At 37.2% G+C, this 20,969-nt stretch overlaps 1 protein-coding gene across 12 annotated transcripts in view; it reads left to right on the top strand.

Moving 5' to 3' along the window:
* The first annotated feature begins 274 nt into the window (after positions 1 to 274).
* Positions 275 to 20,969, top strand: part of EMSY (EMSY transcriptional repressor, BRCA2 interacting) — a 75,866-nt gene continuing 55,171 nt past the window's right edge. For 2 of the 12 annotated variants that reach the window (XM_031681369.2, XM_031681366.2), the window contains exons 1-9: positions 275 to 442; positions 1,848 to 1,897; positions 2,141 to 2,249; positions 7,429 to 7,528; positions 8,995 to 9,069; positions 10,414 to 10,455; positions 13,907 to 14,082; positions 15,690 to 15,842; positions 17,783 to 18,042. In XM_031681369.2, the coding sequence (XP_031537229.1) occupies positions 1,859 to 1,897; positions 2,141 to 2,249; positions 7,429 to 7,528; positions 8,995 to 9,069; positions 10,414 to 10,455; positions 13,907 to 14,082; positions 15,690 to 15,842; positions 17,783 to 18,042 (954 nt within the window). In that variant the 5' untranslated portion in view covers positions 275 to 442; positions 1,848 to 1,858. Of the gene's footprint in view, positions 443 to 1,847; positions 1,898 to 2,140; positions 2,250 to 7,428; positions 7,529 to 8,994; positions 9,070 to 10,413; positions 10,456 to 13,906; positions 14,083 to 15,689; positions 15,843 to 17,782; positions 18,043 to 20,969 lie in introns of those variants that run through there. The other 10 variants (XM_006203312.4, XM_031681370.2, XM_031681368.2 and 7 more) reach the window with 10 other exon arrangements.

Below are 20,969 nucleotides of genomic sequence, written 5' to 3'. Positions count from 1 at the left end.
CGCCACACGTAGCAGAGAGCGCAGCCCATTGGCTGAGAGACAGCAGCCGGAGGAGAGGCGCGCGAAGCTGGAGAGGCGAGTATGGAGAAGCCAAGGAAACTACAATCCCAGCCTTCTTTGCGCTTGCGACAGCGCACTGAGAAAGAAAGAAGAGGGAGTTTGGATTCGGACTACCACTCCCAGCAGCCCCCGCGCTGTTCCTCCTTGACTTTCAAAACGTGGAGGAAAAGAGGGACAGGGAGAAAGGAGGCCTTCTGGTGTCTATTCTCCGAAAGGCGGGAAAGGCGAACTACACCTCCCGACTGGCCGCGCGCGGCTGCGCCTGCGCCCTGATACCTGTCGCCATCTTGCCCCTTCTGAGGCACCGCAAACAAACCCAATTCCTGGTGTCCCCTAGTCTTGGCGGAGGAGCCTTTTAGATGAGCCCAGAAAGGCCGGGCAGGTGGGTGTCTCGCAGACCGGATGCTGGGGAGAGCTGGCAGGACAGCCAGTCTGGAGGAGCGCCGGACCAAGCATTCGGAGCCCGGCTTGGGGCGCCCAGCCCCATCCTCCGTTGTCTCCTAACGGGATCGTAGGGCTCCCCGAGGTGGGCTGAGGGGGAATGTGGCAGGCCTGGTGCTGGGATTGCGGGGGTCCAGTTCTGGGAGCCTCCGGGTGAGTCTTGGTCGTCAGCCTGGCTGTCTGAACGTCTACTCTTTTTCTCCGTTGTCCTCTCTGCTGAGGAGGGAGCGAGGCGCTGATGCCGGCCGGGGCCCCTGGCTCCGGCTACTGGTCCTGAGAGGACGTAGGTCGCGGGCTTGACATTGGGGTCGGCGCTGAGCAGTACCGGGGAGGAGGGTGGGCGGGCTGCTCTTGTTGTGGTGCTGCTAGAGAGTGCGTGTTTGGGGAGGGGGCGGGGCGGGCTTGGCTCCTTGACACTTGACTGGGGGAAGGATTAGACAGGATTCCGGTTACCGGAGCGGGCTCCGGCAATCTCTGCCCAGGTTTCCAGTGCGATGCTGCCCCGCGGTGGGGTCCGCAGGCGGGGACGCATCGGGATGCCGTGACGTGGTGCTTGATTCCGGCGGTCGCCGGCCGCCTCCAAGATCCTGTCGGGAGGCGGGGACTGGCTTGTGGAGGGAGCGGATTCCTTTGGCTCTGCCCCTTCTTCCTCCTCCCCACCCCTTTTCTTTTAAGTCATTCTGCCGGCTGGGGCGCGCAGTCCGGTTCTCCTTGCTCTGGGTTGGTTCTTAGCTGAGAGGACTATGGGAAGTAGGGGGAGGGGGGAGGGACTTTCAACTCCAGGCGTGGAGTTGGAGTTAGCAGCCCCAGCGCCTCGAACGGGATATAGCAGTTATTGAGAATGGGCGCCAGACTCCTCGACGATACAGTGAGCTCGCTCATTCATTCATTCATTCATTTATGTTATTCCCTCTATAATCATTCATTTATTTATTTTACAAACATTTGCAGCAGATCTACTGTGTACTAAGCAGGTATTGTGGAAGCGCCCAGCGCTGTTGTCTTTTTATCCTCTAGACCAGGGGATTCCCCGTGCCAAGTTGCTGATATCTAAACTTTTGGTAAATGTTTCTTTAAAGGCTATGGAGTGTAAATTCATCTATCATGGTTAAGACTTGAGGAGAAAGTACTTTACTGAGCTCCATTAACCCACTTACTATCCTAGGAACTTTATATATTTTATCTAATGTAACTCATAGTGAGAAATCCAGCAGAAGTGACTTGCCCAAGGTTACACAGGTAGTGGCATCTATTTAAATAATGTGCTGGCCACTGTGATAAGAACCTTACATACACTGTTCTTTAATCCTCATAACAAACTGAGTGATAAAATCTCTGTTTTACAGATGTGTAAAACATGTTCAGATGGGCCAATTTACCCAGGATCACACAGCCAGTAAGTTGAAAGCTCGAACTAGAACTTAGAGGTGTCTAACACCTGTGCTTTTTCCGCTGTGATAGGCAGGTATTATCTCCCAAATGGTTAAATTCTTCATTTGTCAGAAGTTGGAAAGTGTGGTGGTGAAATAGGGATTGTGAGATATTCTTACTGGTTTTACTTCTTAGCATGTTGCTCTCCAGGTGAGTGACTTTTCGAATGTACTTTGGTAATTTGAGTTTTTGTTTTTTGGTTTGGCAGGGAAGACAAGCTCTTTGGGGCTACCAAAAAGAAGCAGGAATGCCTGTTGTGTGGCCAACACTTTTGGATCTCAGCAGGGATGAATGCAAAAGGATTCTTCGAAAATTGGGTATGATTTTCATTTTTGATGTTTTATGTCTCTCTGTCATACTTTCCCCTTTCTGTTTGGGTCATGGCTGTTACATGGATGTCATATCTCATGCTGTGTTAGAAATTCTTTAGAGGTATAGTTCCTGTTTAACTCGTTTTTATTTTCCCAGTGCATAGCATAGTTCTTTGTACACAGTAAGTGCAGGAATCATAATAATAATAGCAGCTAAGAATTCTTGAGAGCTAGTGAGCTATTCTGAGTCCTTTACATTCAACATCTCATTTAACCCTCACTCAAACCAAAAATGTAGGTTTTTTTTTTTTTTTGTCCCCGTTTTACAGATGACAACTGAAGCTTAGAACCCAGAGTAAGTGATGGAGCCAGGATTTCAACCCAGGGATTAGGATTCCATTCTCACGTTAACATACTTTTAACCTTCATGAATGTATATGTGAATTACATAGTGTTTCTGAAATCTAAGTTAATGTAAGCTATGTTGACTTTCCCAAATTATATTTTACTATCAGTAGCAAAACACCCATTATGTTTTTAATGAATTATTTAGTGCTTCTTTTTCTTTAGAGCAGCCTTCCTCAACTAGCATTTAGGGAGAGAATTAAGCCCTAATGCTAAAGCATCCATTGTATGTAATGAACTAACTTCTCTTCATGTATCTAGAATGGGATTAGTTATGTATTATCCTTGGGAAAACTGAGAAAAAAATAGTTACTCAAATCATTTTCTATATTCTGTGGTTCAAATGAAGATCTTTGGTTGAGAAATACAGCCTTGTAAGATCCAAGAAGGATCTTTTTGTCTTGTTTACCACCGTAGTCTTAAGCCAGCATAGAGTAGAGGTTCAGTAAATGAAAAAATAATTTGAAAAAGAACAGTAAATGTTTTGGCAGTGGATATGATTGATTGGTTGATTGATTTTAAAGATAATGACAGCACCTTCCCTAAGTTCTCTGCATACCTTTTTTTAATTTTTATTTTTGTTATTTTTTTTTAATGGAGGTACTGGGGATTGAACCCAGGACCTCGTGCATGCTAAGCATGCACTCTACCACTGAGCTATACCACCCCCCCCCCGAATTATTTAAATGTCTATGATTTTGGCAGGGAAAGTGGGCATTGAATTTAGACAGACTGGGGTCTTGGTCCTGTTACTAATGAACCACATAATCCAAGGACACGTTGTTTAATCTTCCTAAATCTACTGACACTTTTGTAAATGAAGAATAGTAATATTTGCCTCGTAAGTTTGGTATGTGGATTACGTGTATATAAAAAGGGCCAATTACAGTGCCTCATATCTGAATATATAGTGTTCTAAAGCAAGTGCTTTCAGACATTAATTTATTTGTAGGTGAATCTTTTCTTCAAAGGAAATCTTTGTTGGGGATTGCTATGTATAAATCTGAATCATAGACACTCTAGCCCTGCTTGCTTATACTCTTTGCCCTTTTTATTTCCCCTTAGGCCACTGTGAGGATTGCTGTATTTTAAACTACTTCTTAGCATTGTATTTTAGCACATATGGAGAGATTTTGTTTTGTTTTGTTTTGTTTTATGTTTTGGTCAATTATTCCTTTTTTTTCCTTTAACTGCATATCGAAGCTTTTAGTACTAATTCGAGGATGATTTTCTACACACTTATATGCAATTGCTGTAACTTGCTAGCCACCAGTTATAAAGTTGGGTTTATATTTATTTCATAGCTGAAATAATTGCAGAGGAACAGATCACAACTACAGTGGATTGCGTTAGAGTTTCTGGGCTTTGGTTGTGGCCTTCAATCAAGAGATTATGTTTAAATATAAAAATTATGACCTTTAACTCTAAATTTATCCTTAATTTTAGTCAGAGCTATGTGGGTTATGTTGCTGAAGAGCTGCTTCTATACAAAAGAAAAGAGCCTTCCTACAGGGTTTGTCATCTTCAATGACCCTTCACTTTGGGAGGTGAGCCTTGATAGTGATTTGCAGAAAGACTTCCTCCCCACCTGTTGGCTCATTATCATAACAGTGAAACCTTTGAGTTGCTTTCAAACACTTGCTTTAGATCCACAGTTTAGAGAAGGTACTGCATTTAAGAATTAGCTTAAAAAATTCTTTTCAAAATAATTATAAATGATTTTAACGTTATTTGCTAAACATTTAGGTGTTACTTAAATGTAAAGAAACTGAGAACATTTCTCTATGATACACTGAACATACCATTGATAGATAAATGCTTTCTTCCTTCTATCCTGCCTCTCCCCTGCCCTATTTTTAATGACCATTCCTGATCTATAACTCTAACATGGGGCTTTATAGACTATAGTATAATTGAATGGCTGGTTAAATGGAATGGATTGAGGGCTTTATAAAACTAGTTTGGCAACTCTTTTGTTTTCTGTAGTGTTTGCATGTATTAATTATTGTTATACTTATGTGTCATTGGAATTAACACTGTGATAGAATGGTGCCAAAAATAATACCAGAAGTTCAGCTAACTTTGATATTGTCAGAATCTGAAGATACTCATTAAATGGAAATCAACAAATGAGAATGAGATTGGGAAGCTAGTAAAAGTTCTTTACAATGAATGAATTTCTCATTGAGTGAAGGGGAAGAAATACCTTGGGTTGTGTATCCATGATAATTGTGTTCTGAGTCCCAGTTTTGTGTGTGGTTGCCACTTCTTACTTTTGTTCATGACTTTTTAGTTAGACTTGGAATGAGACTTGAGATGTCAGAAATCTTTGTCACATTTCTTTAGTTAATTTCACTTTTTTTGTAATAGTGTCTTGATCACTGTAAATTCCGTAGGCCAAAAGTGTACTTTTCCCTTAAACCGCTTCCTCTCTCTGCCTCCATTTCTTTTTATGGTATTGCCATTTTCTTAAATATCTTGGAAACTGAAAAATCTGATTTCTTTCCTTCTGCCATTTCTTTCACATTTAATCAATCACTGAGTCCCAACTAAACTTTTTAGACTGGAAATAATGCCTTAGTCTGGCCCCAAACTACTTCTGCATTTTTATCCTTGTTAGATTTGAAGATAGGGATTTTGTTTTGTTTATATAAATATTCTCTGTAGTATCCTGTAGTGGTAATGTTCAGTTAGTAGTTTGGTTTGAATTAGTGACTAACCAGGTACAGATATATTTTTACTTCCCCTAGTATAAAACTCTCACTGACTGTTACTGGAAGCTTAATGTCTATATGAAACATTATCTACTTTTTACTCTCTCTGTTCCTTTTGCACATTTGCATTTTTCTCCCTGCCTGCCTGATGCACAGGTCCTTTTCTGATTAAAGCTTATGTTTCCAGACTAGATGATGTATTTTTCCTCTGTACCTTTAACACTGTATTGTAAACTATATCATAATTGTGCAATGACTTGTTTCACTGTAGCTTTATTCTACAGTTAACTCCTTGAGGGCAGGATTTAACACACTATGTAGTATATATAATAGGACTCAATACTGATTTGTTGAATAAAATAGTCCATAAATAGGGCATAAACATTTAGAGTATAGTGACTTCTTTGTTATCCCCAGTGCCTTTCTGAACTCTACTTTGGGTCCTTATAAAAGCAGAAATGTATGTTTCCTGGAACAAAGTATTTCCTTCACTGCTTCAGAGAACCAAGAACTTTGTCCTTCCAGAGAGACCCCATGAAACATCTACACAATTTCCAGCACAGATTGAACATGCAGGATGTTTACACATGGGATAATTCAGTTGGACCACACATTTCTATTTAGTATGGTCAGCACACTTTTCTATATAGTTTTTTTTTTGACAGAACTGTGAATAATACGAATTGAACAATGCTACTGTTTTATTATTGGTATAGTACTTTGGATGCAGGTATGCGTGCCTTAATTATCTAGGTAACATTGGCTGTCTGTTGTGTGTCAGGCATTGGCAAATGGCAAATACTGGTAGCAACTTACCTTCAGTAAGAAGATAACTGTAGTCTGGACACTTACTTCCCATCAGATATACCTGTCTCATAGTGTTAATGGTTTGAAACAACTGTTTTATTATTTCTGATGATGCTGTGGGTTGCTTAGTCTTACCTGAGCGCTCTCATGTGGCTGTATTCAGCTGGTAGCCTAGCTGGTTGACTGGACTCAGCTGGGTTCAGCTAAGATGGTTGGGCCTCTCTCTCCATGTGGCCTTTCATCCTGGGCTTCTTCACAGCTTGATGATCTCAAGGTTCCAAGAGAGTGAGGCCCCGTGTGCAAGGATTCTGTTTGCATCATGTATGCTGATGTTCCATTGGCCGAAGCAAGTCACATGCCAAGCCCAGAGTCACTGTGGGAGGGAGTATAAAAAGGTAGTACACAAGGAAGTACACTGGGAGGCAGGCATGGTTCGTTGGGAGTCATTGAGGGCTTTCTGGTTTTATATTTTAACCACTACTAGAGACTGACAGTTTCATTAAATAATGGTTGTTGCTGTAGGAAGATAGTGAAATGAAATTGTCTGGCATTAGAGTTCAGTATATTATGTCCTGACTGCTGTAAGAGCAAGTCATGTTTACTAATCTGCCTTAGTCATTTTGATGGTTCTTTTTATAGATGCAGAGAATCTTAGAAATGGAAGGTACCTTCAGAGTGTCTTCTAGATGAAGAAACTGGGGCTCAGAGATGAGAAAGGACTTGCCCAAGGTCACACAACTAGTACAAGGCAGTGCTGAAGCCAGAAACTGGTCATTTGACTCTTTGTCCAGTAGTTTTTTAGTTGCACAGCACTCTCAACTACCCAGGAGGGAGGTGGAATGTAGTTCAAATTCTTTGGCAAACTGAAGGAACTATTTCAAAGTTTGGTCAGTAAAGGTACTTTTCAATAATGCTAAAAACTCCTCTTATCAGCCTTCTTATATCACTTGGAACCTGTTCCTAGTTGTTGGTAGCGTCTGAGTTAAATGTTCTTCAGTGATCATATGTGAGATGGATATTTACAGTTAGATTTTTCTACCTAAACATTTTATACGCATGACTTCTGTGAAGCAATTAAAAAAGAAGATAAGATTATAAAAGTCACATTTTAATCTGTCATTAGATTAAATTTTTGAGAGGACATTAACAAAATATTTGCATATTGATTTTTAGGTTTCCTGCCCTGGAATTTCACTATATATAGCCGTAGTGTTAAAATATTGACAGCCTATCTTGATAAAATAATTTTCTTCTTCTAGAATTGGAGGCATATGCTGGAGTTATCAGTGCACTTCGGGCACAGGGAGATCTCACCAAGGAAAAGAAAGATCTTCTTGGAGAACTCTCAAAGGTTCTTAGGTAAATTATCCTAAAAGTTTGTGAGACATGACTTTAGAAATTTCATTTTGAGGGGTTTCAATACTTTCATTCTTAAGTTGAAGACAGAGGTGTCCAAGTTGTTGGTGCTTAAAGATCCCATCTTTGCTATAGAAGATTATGTAATTTCCCCTTTATTCTGTAATCAAATCAGAAAAGATTTAAGGCAGATTATTTTAGGTTTGGGCTACCTGGAAAAAGGAGATATTTTTGACGCCGGTGAAGAAACAAAGAGCTGGCAACAACTGGATATGAAGATCTAAAGTAGCCCAGTGGCATTTGTTGAGGGGGAAGGAGATACTAGGAAGTTGCTGTTTTAATTTATAGAAGTGGGTGGTGATTATATAGTCATAGCCTTAAGGATACTTTATCCCTTCAGCTTCCTACTAGAGTGGCACTTGAATTCATTAAAAAAGTCTTGTGAAAGAGGTTCTTTGATACTTTGCCTTGATCCATTCTTAATATCTTGAGCTTTCTCAGAAAATTCAGTTCTGTTTTAACTGGAGTTTCCTGTCTACATTTAAGTCCATTTTGTACTATTCTTTTTTTAACTGGAAATAGGGGAAACTTTTCCTATACTTAGTTAACATTAAAATAAGGGTGTTATTAAGCCAAATCCTCGTCTTATGGTCTTCATATTTAACAATTTGTATTTTTTTCTTTGTTTGTATTTGCTCATTAATTCTGCTTTCCAGCCCCTTAAGTATTTCAGTCATTTGTATTGATTTAGCTTAGCAATAGAAATTGCAATTTGAAGAGGGATATTCATTTTATTGAGTATTTATAAATGGAATGGGTGTAGCTATTTATTCAGTTGTTTAGTATTAACTTAACATATATTTTATCAGGATCAACATAAGCACATTTTTACCATAGTGGTAACATGATATAATGTAGAAGACACAGTTGAAGTGTTGAGTAATACAAGAGTAATATCCTGGTGTCAAATTTCATACTATATAGGCACAGTAAACAGATTATCTTGTCACTTTCATTTATTATATTCACTGAACATAAAATTATAGACTTTTAAGCTTTAGAAAAGACTAAAAGACTTTCTTCTGAGGGCCAAAGTTCTCTTCTCAGTAACCATGATTAGGGGGTCATTCAGTGGCTGTTTGCATATTTAGATAACAGGAACTTCTGCTAATCTTGAACACTGTCTGGCATTTCTAAGTTTTGGACTTCATAACTTGATATCAAGCTGAATTTGTCTGCCTGTGATTTCTAATTTGTGACTAATTATCTCTGCAATTACACAGAATTAGTATAAATCCTCTTCTATGAGCTTAATTAAAGCATTTGAAGATAATGGCCCCTGTCTATATCTTTTTACAAATCAGTCCTGTTCCCTCTCCCCAAGCAAAGTGTTGACTTAAACATTAATAAAAGTATAGAAAAGAGCTGCCTGCTTGGCAGAGTTCTATAATGGCTATTTTTTTTCATAGCATCTCAACAGAACGCCACCGTGCTGAAGTTCGGAGAGCAGTAAACGATGAACGGTTAACAACAATTGCACATAAGTAAGCCATTAGTCATACCACCCCTGATTTTTAATGACTGTAGTATACCATAGTTTTGAAACAGTCTTCCTATTGTGTAGCAAATTCCCGAGTCTTTTATCTTGATAGTAGTTATCTCTGTACTCAGGGATCCTTGACCATAGCTGTGTTAACTGTTTATTCAGTTGGTTATGTTTTTGCATTTAGTTAGGCAAGCTTTAAGTTCTCAGGTCAAATCCTGTTACGGTGTAATCTCTGTATAACAAAAGGCTGCCACAGTTTATCAGATGATTCCTTTACTTGAAGCAAAGTTCAGTAACAAAGTAGTGTGCTCCCCAAATTTGACAGCCCCTTAGAGGTTTTTTGTAATGGTATTCGATATGTGTATATTGCTTGATAGATAGGCATTATAAATTTTTTGATGACTGACTCTAATATTTCATGTATTTTGAAGTTCAGAAGAGATTGTAAAATATATGTTCTGCTTTTGAGAAATATGAATACAGTATGCCTTAATTAACTTTGAAAAGCCAACAAAATAAAATTATAAAGGATTCTTATCAAATTGGTTTCAGATCATTATAACTCTTTGACTGGTGGGGTGGAGGGTGGTGGAAGCTTGAGCAGGGATCAAGCATTAACAGTGTGTATGGGGACAGTGCTTCCTGAAAAATAGAAAGGATCAGAAATTATCCTTTAAATGTTAATACAAAATGATAGGAACATTTTATAAAGTAAGGTATGTTGTAGAATAATTTATTTGTCTTTTACTTTGATGTTTTAATGTGAAATATAACTAAAGAGAATAATTCAGTGCATTTCCATAATGTGATAGAGCTTTTAAACCAATTGTCAGTATTTATATTGACCCCGTAGATCCGTTAGCTTCACATTGTGCTTCACTGTTCCTCATTTTAGTTAACTGATAAAATGGGGTGCTACCTTTTTAACTGTGTAGTTTGAAAGTTTAGCTGTTTGAATTTTGAGATTTTTCGGTGGTAGGTATGTACGCACTGTAGAAATTTGGAAATTTTACACTAGCGACATTCAGTATTTAGTTGTTACACCAACATGGCTGAAACATTCCAATATTAATGTATTCCTTCTTTAAATTGCTCTAAACCTTTGACTTGGGATACTCTAAAAATAATAATTAAGCCTAGAGTCTAATTTGAGAACTGGTAACTATGCTCGATAATAAAGTAGTAAACACTAGTTTGCATTCAGAGTCACTTAGAGACAAAATTTGTACCTTAAAAGCATTAAAACAGTATTGCGGGGCAATTAGTTGTAAGTTGATGCATCACTTTCATACTTAAAGGATAACATTTATTTAGTCTCCTTTTCCTTTTTTCCCCTTTAAAGAATGAATTTATCCTTATATTTGGGTGAAAGACCAAGTTACAGGTATGCAAATAGGTTATTATTATTTCAGGCTTTTTCTTGTATTTATTTCAGAATTGAAGCTCTCAATTATTCAGGGGCACGTATTCCATTTATGAATTAACCATGCCCCTTGCTTTTCCTTCTCTTCCCCTCCTCCCCCTCCTAATACTGCCCACCCTTTAGCTATTTTGCTGCTTGGAAGAAGTACCTCTAGTCAGAGGGTGGGAAGGGAGAGGAGGTGAAAATTTTAATTAGTCATTTTACTACTTATTAGTTCTCCTGGAAAAGGTTTCGTGGAAGGATTTACAAGTATTTGCCAAAGTATTTTGGGATAATATGTGGGTTTCTTTAATCTATTTGACCTCTCCCTTTCCCTCCTCTTTTAGTATGGATAATTGAGAGTTGGCTTTTATCTACTTGTTTCCTCTTTTTTTCTCTCCTTTCTGATTTCTTTAGTACATGAATTTAATTTTGTGAAAGAATTTACTTCAGTGTATAATTTTAAGCTTCTTAGGTCTTTCCGTACTCCTGTTTTAATAATTTTATATTTTGGTTTTAGTTTGATCATATTTACTTGTTGAGCCCGAGGGTCAGTGAGTGGGGAATGGTGAGGAAGACATAGATCCCTCATTCTCTCCATCTCCTCTGCTCTTATTCCCTCAGAAGTAGCAACAGAACCTAATTCCAAAGATTATCTATAGGAGGGTTTCATACTCTGAGCCTGGAAAAAGTAATTTGAGCCAAGGAGGAATGCATCTGAACTGACTGCATTCCCTTTCTCCTCTCCCTTCCCTCCCCCACTCTGAACTGCAGCTTAGGCCAGAAGGAATGTGGTTGAAAGATGAAGAGAAAGCCTAGAAGATTGAGCACAAAGGAGGTGGAAACAAAAGGAGTGGAGTGTCTGGGATCAAAGAAAAGCCTTGCTTGTGGCTTGAACCATACATGTTTATTATTTGGCACAAGACTGTTTATTAAGTTTGATACTCTAATTCAGTTTTGAAACATGTCAGAATATTATGATATTAAATCCTAGAATGTCAAGGGGCTTCACAGTTTTTAATTGGGCCACTCTTGCCAGCATTGCATCTAGATTTTGAAGAAAATGGCTATCCAGAATTACTGTTCTTTTAACCAAAATTCATCAGCCAAAATTCATGAGATACTGTGTGAGTTTTTATATGAGGATGAGGATTTCGTACTGGTGCCCTGCACACCAAAGGATGAGAGGGCCAAGGTACTTCCATTAGTATCATGTTAGATTTCTTATGAAAGGGGCTGGAGCCAGGTTTCTGTCATCTCTTGCTGTATTTAGTATGAATAGAGAGCTGTTCTTTGAAACTTAGGTATCCCAGGAAAGCCCTGGAGTAAGATGTTTACAGAAAACTTTAAAATTCTGTTTAGATAGTTCATGCAACTAATGCATATTTACACCCTCTCTGCTAAGCAAATAGAAGAATTTTAATCTAATTCTAACCTAATGTTTCATTTTTCACGCACTTAAAAAAATTTGAGCGTGTTTGCATGAGTAGAAATTTGGAAGATCTATAGATCTTTTTAAAAGTTGCAGTTGTGTCTTTTGCACTGCAAATTTTATCTTTTCAATAGTGTATATTCATGTGTTTCAGATTATTAATCTTCCATAATTTCTGCCATTTAAACAATATACCAGGTAAGTGTAGGCATTATTTGTGTGGTAAGCTCTTACCAAGCAAATTTATTAGTGATATTTTAATAAAATGATAGCAAAATAGGAGCACACCAAGAAAATGCTGTATAGCTTTTAGAATTTTTTCCTTTGACAATTAGCAATAGCCCCTTTCTGTCTTTCTTGTTTGTGTCATTCATTCTCTGTTTCAGAAGTAGAATCAACTTGGAGATTACATGATAACAAAATTGTAAGGGTTATGGGGAAATCTTATGAATTTCTCTTTCCCATGATTTAGGTAGGACTGTGTTAAACCAGGAAGGAATTTGCAGATTTCCCACAGTAACTCAATTGAGAATTCCTTGAATTCCTAGAAATTCCTTTCTGAACTGAATGTAAATTCTTCTCAAGCTGTAATTTATTTGTTCCATTCCGTGGTAGTGATTAGATAGCAGTGCCCAGTTAGTATAAATCAAAGGCAAAAGTTAGACATAAAACACACTAGAAAAATTTTATACTTTCCACCTGTGATGTGGCAGTTTCAGTAGCATGACGTATTCTTGTTGAAGATGACATTTAGTAGCTGTGTGACCTTAGGCAAGTTATTTAGCCTCTCAGTGACTCAGTTTTCCCATCTATAAAATGGAGACAATATTACCAATTTCATAGGATTGTTGAGAGAATTGTATGCGTTAATACATGTGAAATATTTAGAACAATGCCTCACATATAGTAATTGTTAATTGATGTTAACTATCGTCATTACCATCATCATCATCATTATTTCACTATCCACTAACAAGGGCTCTTCTGTACTCTATCTAAATCTGAAGAATCAGTGGACATAGAGTCTTAAACTCTAGGTTGGGTTGTAGAGTCTTTGGTTTTGAAAAAGGTGCAGAAATAATTCCAATTTAGTGAAGAGACTGATTTTTTTCTAGGTGAATTTTAAACCTCAACATTAATCCTTAGGAAAAGTGATGCAACTACCTTCTGTGGAGCCAAGTCAAGAGAAGTCAGCCACTGTCTTTCCATGTTTCAATCTCTGTTTGGATTCCTAAGATAAAATTTGCTTACGAAGTTAGAGTAAAGAAACTGAGAATATTATTTGCTTAGGGGTAGAGTTCAATTGCCTCAAATACTTCCTAGAGTGAAGAATGGTATAAATAAGTAAAATTAAAGTAGTGGCAGGTTTCTCCCAGTGTCCTCAGATCTTGTCTGTTTTTTAACAGGAAGGGTAATAATATAACACATTGTCAGTGACACATGCAGTGATATACACAACCCTCTTCTCTATCCTTTAGTACCTATAGTCTCCCTCGTTTACTGCCTCAGTTTCCCTTGTTTGAAAGCCTTAGAACCTCTGGCCATGCAGGCAGTTAGGATAATTTTGCCAAAGTTTAGTGAGTTCCAGCCTTAATTAAGGAAAATCTGGCTTTTAAAATTATGAGTACTTTTTACCTTTTTAGCTTAATTACAATATTAAGTTCTAAAAGTTAGTAGAAGTACAAGTTTTTATTAGCAATATTGGATTTAAACTAATGAATATAATGTCAATATTTATTTAGAAGTCATGGGAAAATTTTTCATAGTTTCAACTATGTTCATTATAAGATTCAGATTATAAAATGTGTAAAAATCTAAGTGTGTGTGAAATTTCTGGAATTCTGATTATTATTCATAATTTTGATCTTGCTTTCTTAAAGCCTCTCCTGTTCACTCAGAGTACTTTTTATAATTTAAAAAGTTATATTTGAGTATATATATATATTTGATTCATTTTTAGCGATTGAGAACTCTTGTAGCAACGTTTTCTTTTTTGTTTAGTATGTCTGGACCTAATAGCTCTTCAGAATGGTCCATTGAAGGTCGTCGATTGGTACCTCTGATGCCCCGGCTGGTTCCCCAAACCGCCTTCACTGTAACAGCTAATGCTGTTGCCAATGCAGCTATCCAGCACAATGCATCTCTTCCAGTGCCTGCAGAAACAGGAAGCAAGGAAGGTGAGTAGAGGAATATTTCTATATGTAGAGATGACTTTTCTTAGATTCTTCAAGAAAAGTTGTCTTATTTTTCATCTGTTTTTGTCCCAGTGTTTAAAGGTTGTAAAATATAGTGAGCAACTCTTGTTCTAAAACTAGAAACTGCCAAGTTTTTAGTCTCAGCCAAAATTAAATATCCCTTTTGTTCAAAGTGTGAATTATATTAATCACAAAATTGCAAAAAGCTTCTTGGAATGAATTTTTGACATCAGTGTATCTTGTTAGTGAATAAAAGACCTTAACAGGTGACATGGAAAGTAAAAATAATAGAAGTCATTTAGCTGCTGGAGAAACTGATACTTTAGAAATAAGACTCCATTTTTGTCTGGAATCAATGGTATATGCTTCTCTGTTCTAGCAATGTGCTGAATCTATTATGGGTTACCTGGCAGATGGAGAAGGCTTTCTTACTGTTATTTAATCTAGTAATTGACACATACTTTAAAAAATCCTTGGATTCTCCTGAGGTCACCAAAAGTAATATTAAATTTGAGAACGTATATTTGGGTTGACTTTAGTAGCTTAATTTGGTGTTAACATGAAAATGACCCTGAAAATAAAGCAATTGGCAGATGGTTTTGGGGAATTGTCTTTTCTTGACTTGCAGTGGGTTGTGGAGCAGTGTGAGATATTCTTTTCACACATGCCAGGCTCTGTTTTAGGCTGAAGGAAGCTATATTGAGAGACAGTTATCAGTGTGTGAACTTGGTCTCCATTGAGTTCCTGGTTTCTTTGTTGCAGGAGAGGTATCTTTCCTCTTTTCCCACTTCTATCTTTTCTGTTCACCAATTCTGCTAGAGTGGAAAGAATACACAACTTTCAGTAGTCAAATTTGTGTTTGAATCCTAGTTTGCTCTTTCCTTGCTTTGTGACCTTCAGCAAGTCTTTTAATTTAGCTTCTGTGAGCCTCAGTTTCCTCATCTTTAAAATCAGGATGTTGTATTTTGAGAATTAGTGATAACATATGGAAAAGATTTAGCGTAAATCATGGAGCTCAGTAAATAGTGCCTATGAGCTATTCTTGCTTGTTGTTATTTAAGAATTCAAATATAATATTGTCATTACTTTAGCTATTATTGCACTGCTTAGATGGCAAGTGATTAGTGAGCTGATTTATAATAAACAAGCCTTACCTTGGTTCCCCCCAGTAGCCAAGTTGGAGATTGCTATGGTTAGGGAAAAATTATCCATCACTCCATCATTGATACTGCTATTAGTATTAAAAAGGAATATAAGTACATGCCTTTTGTCCAACTCCTGCTATGAATGAATAATGATTTTCATTTTTCTCAGTTTTAAACTTGGTTTCTCTGTAACATTGCTTTTCTCCATGGTCAATGTCACCTGTAGACTGCTGTTAAATACTTGGGGAAAACCCAGTTTTAAGTGATGATTTTCAGGAAAGGTTATTAATACCTTTTAATCTGTGGACCTAGTACCTAGTAGTGGCCTCTAACTTCTGATTACATGAAAATGTAAAAATTGGCCTGCAGTAAAAAAATAATTTTTCTGTATGCGTGGACAGTTTTGGCAAAAGTTAACAGCAAACTTTTTTATCGTTCCTTCAGTAGTGGTTTGCTATTCCTACACAAGTACCACGTCAACCCCAACCTCTACCCCTGTTCCAAGTGGCAGCATAGCAACGGTTAAGTCTCCAAGACCTGCCAGTCCTGCCTCCAATGTAGTTGTCTTGCCAAGTGGAAGTACTGTTTATGTCAAAAGTAAGTGATATTCTCAGTGTTATCAGGGCCATCTTGGCTAAAAGCTGCAGCATAGGCTCTGATTAGATCTGGATTAAATCATTGGTCCACTGGCTATTAGCAGTGGTTAGTTTTTGAAGGTTGTAAAGAATTCCTTTTTTCACATGTGACTAGGTATATATTGCTTTTTAAGCAGTTCTGGGGGTTGAGAAATTACTTCTTTTTTGTTTTCAGTGGGGAATCTGCCTTGAAACAGTGTTCACTTGTTTTGATTGTCACGGATTAGAAATGTGAATAGAAACTAAAGGAATGTGCTTATGTGATTTATTTAGTGTTAACTCCTGTAATTAAAAACTTTGTAGTATTTTTAAAAATTACTTATATAATGTATCATCCAATTGTTAAATTCAGTGAAGCATTCTAGAGAGTCCATCTTTCCTATTTCTAGTTGACTATAATTTTTTTGAAGTTTATTTGCAGTTTTTAACCCTTTGATTCTACCCTGTGAAACAGTTTGATATCCAGTTCATTTTTTGTTTTTAATGTCTGTTATGTCAGCATTGTTTTGCTTTTGATGTCAACTGGAGATCATTAATATTTGATTTTCTTTTTCTCAGTTTAGTTATAAACTTGATTTCTTTGTAGCTTTTAATTGTGGACTTTACTGTCTTAGAAAGGATTATAGGTCATTGTCAGCTTTATTTCAATTATAGTCTAAAAATTGAACATTTAGGAGTTATATTTTATTACCAATTTCATGATCCATGCTGTATACTTTTTTTAATGTCTGTTCTGTAGAGATTTTCTATGTATATTGCAAAGTTTTATATTTCTCACTTGATTTTTTGAAAAGTACAGAAACAATTGAGGCCTTAGAACATGAAGAAAAAACTAAGAATCTGGGGCTATTCATTAAGTTTATTTCTGATTTCTGTGGATTTAGCCAAGGTAGTCTTTTAAAGTAATTGTGGAGATCTAGTTTTTGATCATTTTTTTAAAACATTGAAAGTGAATCCCAAACATGAAGAAACCATTTCACATGACACATAATTTGAAGTAACAGGAAGTTAATTGCTTTATTCTCAGAAGTTACACAGGCAACATTAGTTTGAGATACAATCATTCATTCATCTAACTTCATATGTGCAAGGCACTATACCAGGGAAGCAAACCAATAAGACTTATTCATTGCCCTTTGGGAGCCCCTTAATAACAGGAGATGTGCAGACCGACAGCCACATTGCTGGGGTAAGTGCTGCAGAAGAGAATGTATGAAGTACTTTCTAAGCTCAGAGGAGACATGGTTTAGCTTTGCTTAAAGGAGTAAGGGAAAGTGTCACTGAGGAGATGGCTTGCAGGATGATGATAGAAGGATGATGAAGAGGTCATTGATGGTATGTGGTATTCCCCAAAGAATAATAGTATATAGAGACTCCAGATGGGTAGAATGTGTGATAAGATGGCTTTAGGGAATGGTGAGCAGTTCATTTTGCCAGGATCATAAGGGTGTCTGTAGGGTTGGGTGGAAGAGGGTATTGTGTTCTTGGAGAGATATGGGACCTTGAATGATACAGTAATTATTTTTTGCCTCATCTTGTAGGGAGATAAAAACTACTAAAAGATTTGAGGCAGGGCATTGACGTGATTAGATGTGAGATTTTATAACTGGTAGTAGGATGGAGGGTAGAATAGAAATGGAGAGATTGGAAGCATGGACACCTTTTAGAAGGTTGTAGCTAAAAGACAGGCAGGCAATAGGAAGGCCTGTCATGGCCTTAGGGTTAAAGAAAAGGAAGGCATTTAGAGATAGCTTCTCGAGGGAGGATTGTTAGGACTTACTGTCTGACTGGGCATGAGGCAAAGGGAGAGGTCAAGGATGACTGATGACGTATTGATTTTAAAATAAAGTATAAAATGCAAAGTTGGATTGCTGTAAATGCAATATTGTTATTGCCTTTCAGGTGTTAGCTGTTCGGATGAAGATGAAAAACCCAGAAAACGAAGGCGAACAAACTCTTCTAGCTCCTCCCCTGTTGTCCTGAAGGAAGTTCCAAAGGCTGTTGTTCCGGTCTCAAAGACGATCACTGTGCCTGTGAGTGGCAGTCCCAAGATGAGCAACATCATGCAGAGCATTGCTAACTCCTTACCACCCCACATGTCTCCTGTGAAAATAACCTTCACCAAACCATCAACACAGACGACAAACACAACAACACAGAAGGTATGTGGTGGAGGGAGTCTCTGTCTGCCAATTGCTGTTTTTAATCTCTCAGTCAGTATGATTCAGATTTAACAAACATGCACTGAGTGCTTACTATGTGCTTGGCATTATGCTGGGAATGTTCACATCTCTTTCTTTAATTCTGCACATAAAGCTTTGGGATAAGTATTATTTCACTTTTTGTGTATATTTTTGTAGATGAGGCTCAGAGATGCCGAATGACTAGCCTCATATGACACAGCTAGCAGATCTTTTAAGGTTTTTGTTATATTTTATTTTTGTGATTGCACTAGGAAAAAAATTAAAATATAAGGGATTTTTTAAACGACTTTATTTGGATAACTTTACCTTTAGGAATTTAGTTTTTATATTCCCAGTGTAATGAAATTGTCAGAGTTATGTATTTCATAGAAGAAAGGTAGGATATGATTAAGTGACTAATTTTTGGCATCTTCTTTTTTATTCTTTATATGCTATCATTAATTCATTTCTAAACTCTTCTCTCAGTATGTCCAAATCATCAGTATTCTGTCAATTTTATGTTATTAGAACCCTTTAACTTCCCATACTAATCTGGATGCTGTTGGTACCCTAGTCTTGTTTTACATCTCTATTTCTGAAATCTCCCTTTCACCATCATTCTGACCTTCTTTCTTGATATTTACTAAGTTACTGGAGCACATCATCTAGTAGCTTTTTTGTATATGGGTGCAATGGAAGATAAAATTTTTGAGACCTTGCATGGTAGACTGAAAATTTCTTTATTCTAATCTCCTACTGTCTTGATATAAGTTTAGGTAGGTAAGTATTCTAGGTGGGAGGTTATTTTCTTGAGAATTTTGAAGGTATTTCTCTGTTAGCTGTTGGCTTCCAGTATTGCTTTTAAGAAGCCCAGTGATATTCTAATTCCCGATCCTCTTTCTCTCTTAGAAAACTCTTACTAACTGTCAGGGTTCTGAAATTTTAAGGTAAATTTCCTTTGAGTGGGTCTTTATTTTATTCACTGGGTTGCACACTCAATGGCCCCTATCATTCTGGGCACTCATATCCTCCAGTTTGGGGAAATTCCTTGAATTATTTCTTTGATTTTTCTCTGTCGTCTCTTTTTGGATCACTTGTTATTCTGCATGTTGAATGCCTGGATTGATCCTTTAATTTTTTAATCTTTCTCACTCCCAGTTTTCATTTGTTTGCTTTTTCTTTCTACTATAGTATTATGGTTAAAAGCCTGGATTTTGGAACTAAACTTCCTGAATTTGAGTCCCATTTTTTGCCATTTACTGGGAAATCTAAACTCTAGACCTAATTTTTTCTCTCGTAAAATAGGGAAAATACTTTATCTATTTTATAGGGTTTTGGGGTATAAGTAAGTCAGATAATAAATACAAACTGTTAGAATAGAGCCTAACACATAGTAAATGCTCTTTAAGTATTTTCTTTATTCTTCATTACTTCTCTGGAATTTCTCATTTTTGCTATCATACTTTACAATTCTAGTAACTCTTTCTTGTCGTCTGAAGGTTCCCTTTAAAAAAAAAACCCAGCATCCTGCTCTCTCATAAAGTCACTGTATTCTCTTTTCTGATGATATTCATGATAATTTTTTGATGTTTTCTTCTTTCATGTTTTCTCTCTTTTTGCCTATAAATTTCTTTTATCTATTTGTTTTGATCTCTGTCATTTCAATTTCCTTAAATGCTGGTTGTCTGCTTATATATGGAAATGGGTACCAAGAAGCTGACAGAAATCTCTGTGTGTAGGGGAGGGCATGTTGATGGTAACTTTCATTGTAGGTTGACTTAGCTGGACTGTTTTGTTGAGACCCACCTACTACCCCTTTACCTCTACTAGTTGTTACTCTCACGAAGTCTTTTTCATGGACTGGCCAGATTCCTCAGAGAAGAATCTTCCAGTCTTCTGCCTAGAGTAGTAAACTTGTCTGCTAATATTTTGGGAGTAAAGGGAGGGAGAGGGCTGGATAGTCTCATCATTCAGTATGTAGATTTTACTTAACCCCTTGGTTTTCAGCATAGCATCCACCCCCTTAGCCTGGTATCATCAGATTCCCTTGGATTCACTATCTCCCTCAAGCGAATAAGTTTTCCTAGTCTTCCTTTAGCATGGGGGAAGATAGCTGGGGATCTTAAGTCTGCTTAAACAGATTTTCAACTAATTTTCCTCTCTCTAGTCCCACTTTTACCCATACTTTGGAAGTATCTGGTACTCTTGAGTTCCTGAGTCTTTCTGGGGTTCTTTGAACGTTGTCTTGTTTATTGTTCTTCTGTTTGTTGTCTTAGGTTTCCACTTGCTGGGTATGCTTGATTGGTTACTACTTGTCTGTTTGTTTTCCACTTTCCAAAACTTGATAGTTGTTGTCTCCTTTCCATTTGGACTACATAGGTTTATGTGCCTTTTAAAAATAAACACCTTCATACTATTTTAGAGGGATTTGGGGGAAGGAGTAGAGGTAAATTCTTATTTTCAATAGGTGGTTGTCCCTACTTCTGAATATTCAGTTCCATGATAACATCCATTTAAAGAACCTCCTTGAATTACCCGTAAAGATGTCATTATATAATATATAAGAAATTATAATTTTCTTACTAAACTAGAAATGATAATGAGTTGATCTGTGGAATATATTTCTATCTTCAGTCTTAGGATGAAGCATTATAGTTTAGTGTTAAAAATAAAGTAAGAATTTTTATAGTCAAAAAGACCTGAATTGGAACCCCAGCTCTTCCAGTATGACCTGAGATAAATTAGTCTTTCTAAATCTGTTTACCCATCTGTGAGATGAGAGTAGTGCCAATTTTATAAGGTTATTGTGAGGATTAAATGAGATTGGGTATTTTAAGTTGCAATATAATGTATGTGCTCAAAAAATGTTAGGTTCCTTCCCTTGCAGGTATTTTATGGAACGCAGG

The sequence above is a fragment of the Vicugna pacos genome, chromosome 10, assembly GCF_048564905.1.
Source record: "Vicugna pacos chromosome 10, VicPac4, whole genome shotgun sequence".
Taxonomy (NCBI): domain Eukaryota; kingdom Metazoa; phylum Chordata; class Mammalia; order Artiodactyla; family Camelidae; genus Vicugna; species Vicugna pacos.
Note: the sequence above shows the minus strand (reverse complement) of the source record. Positions and strands in the feature narration are given on the sequence as shown.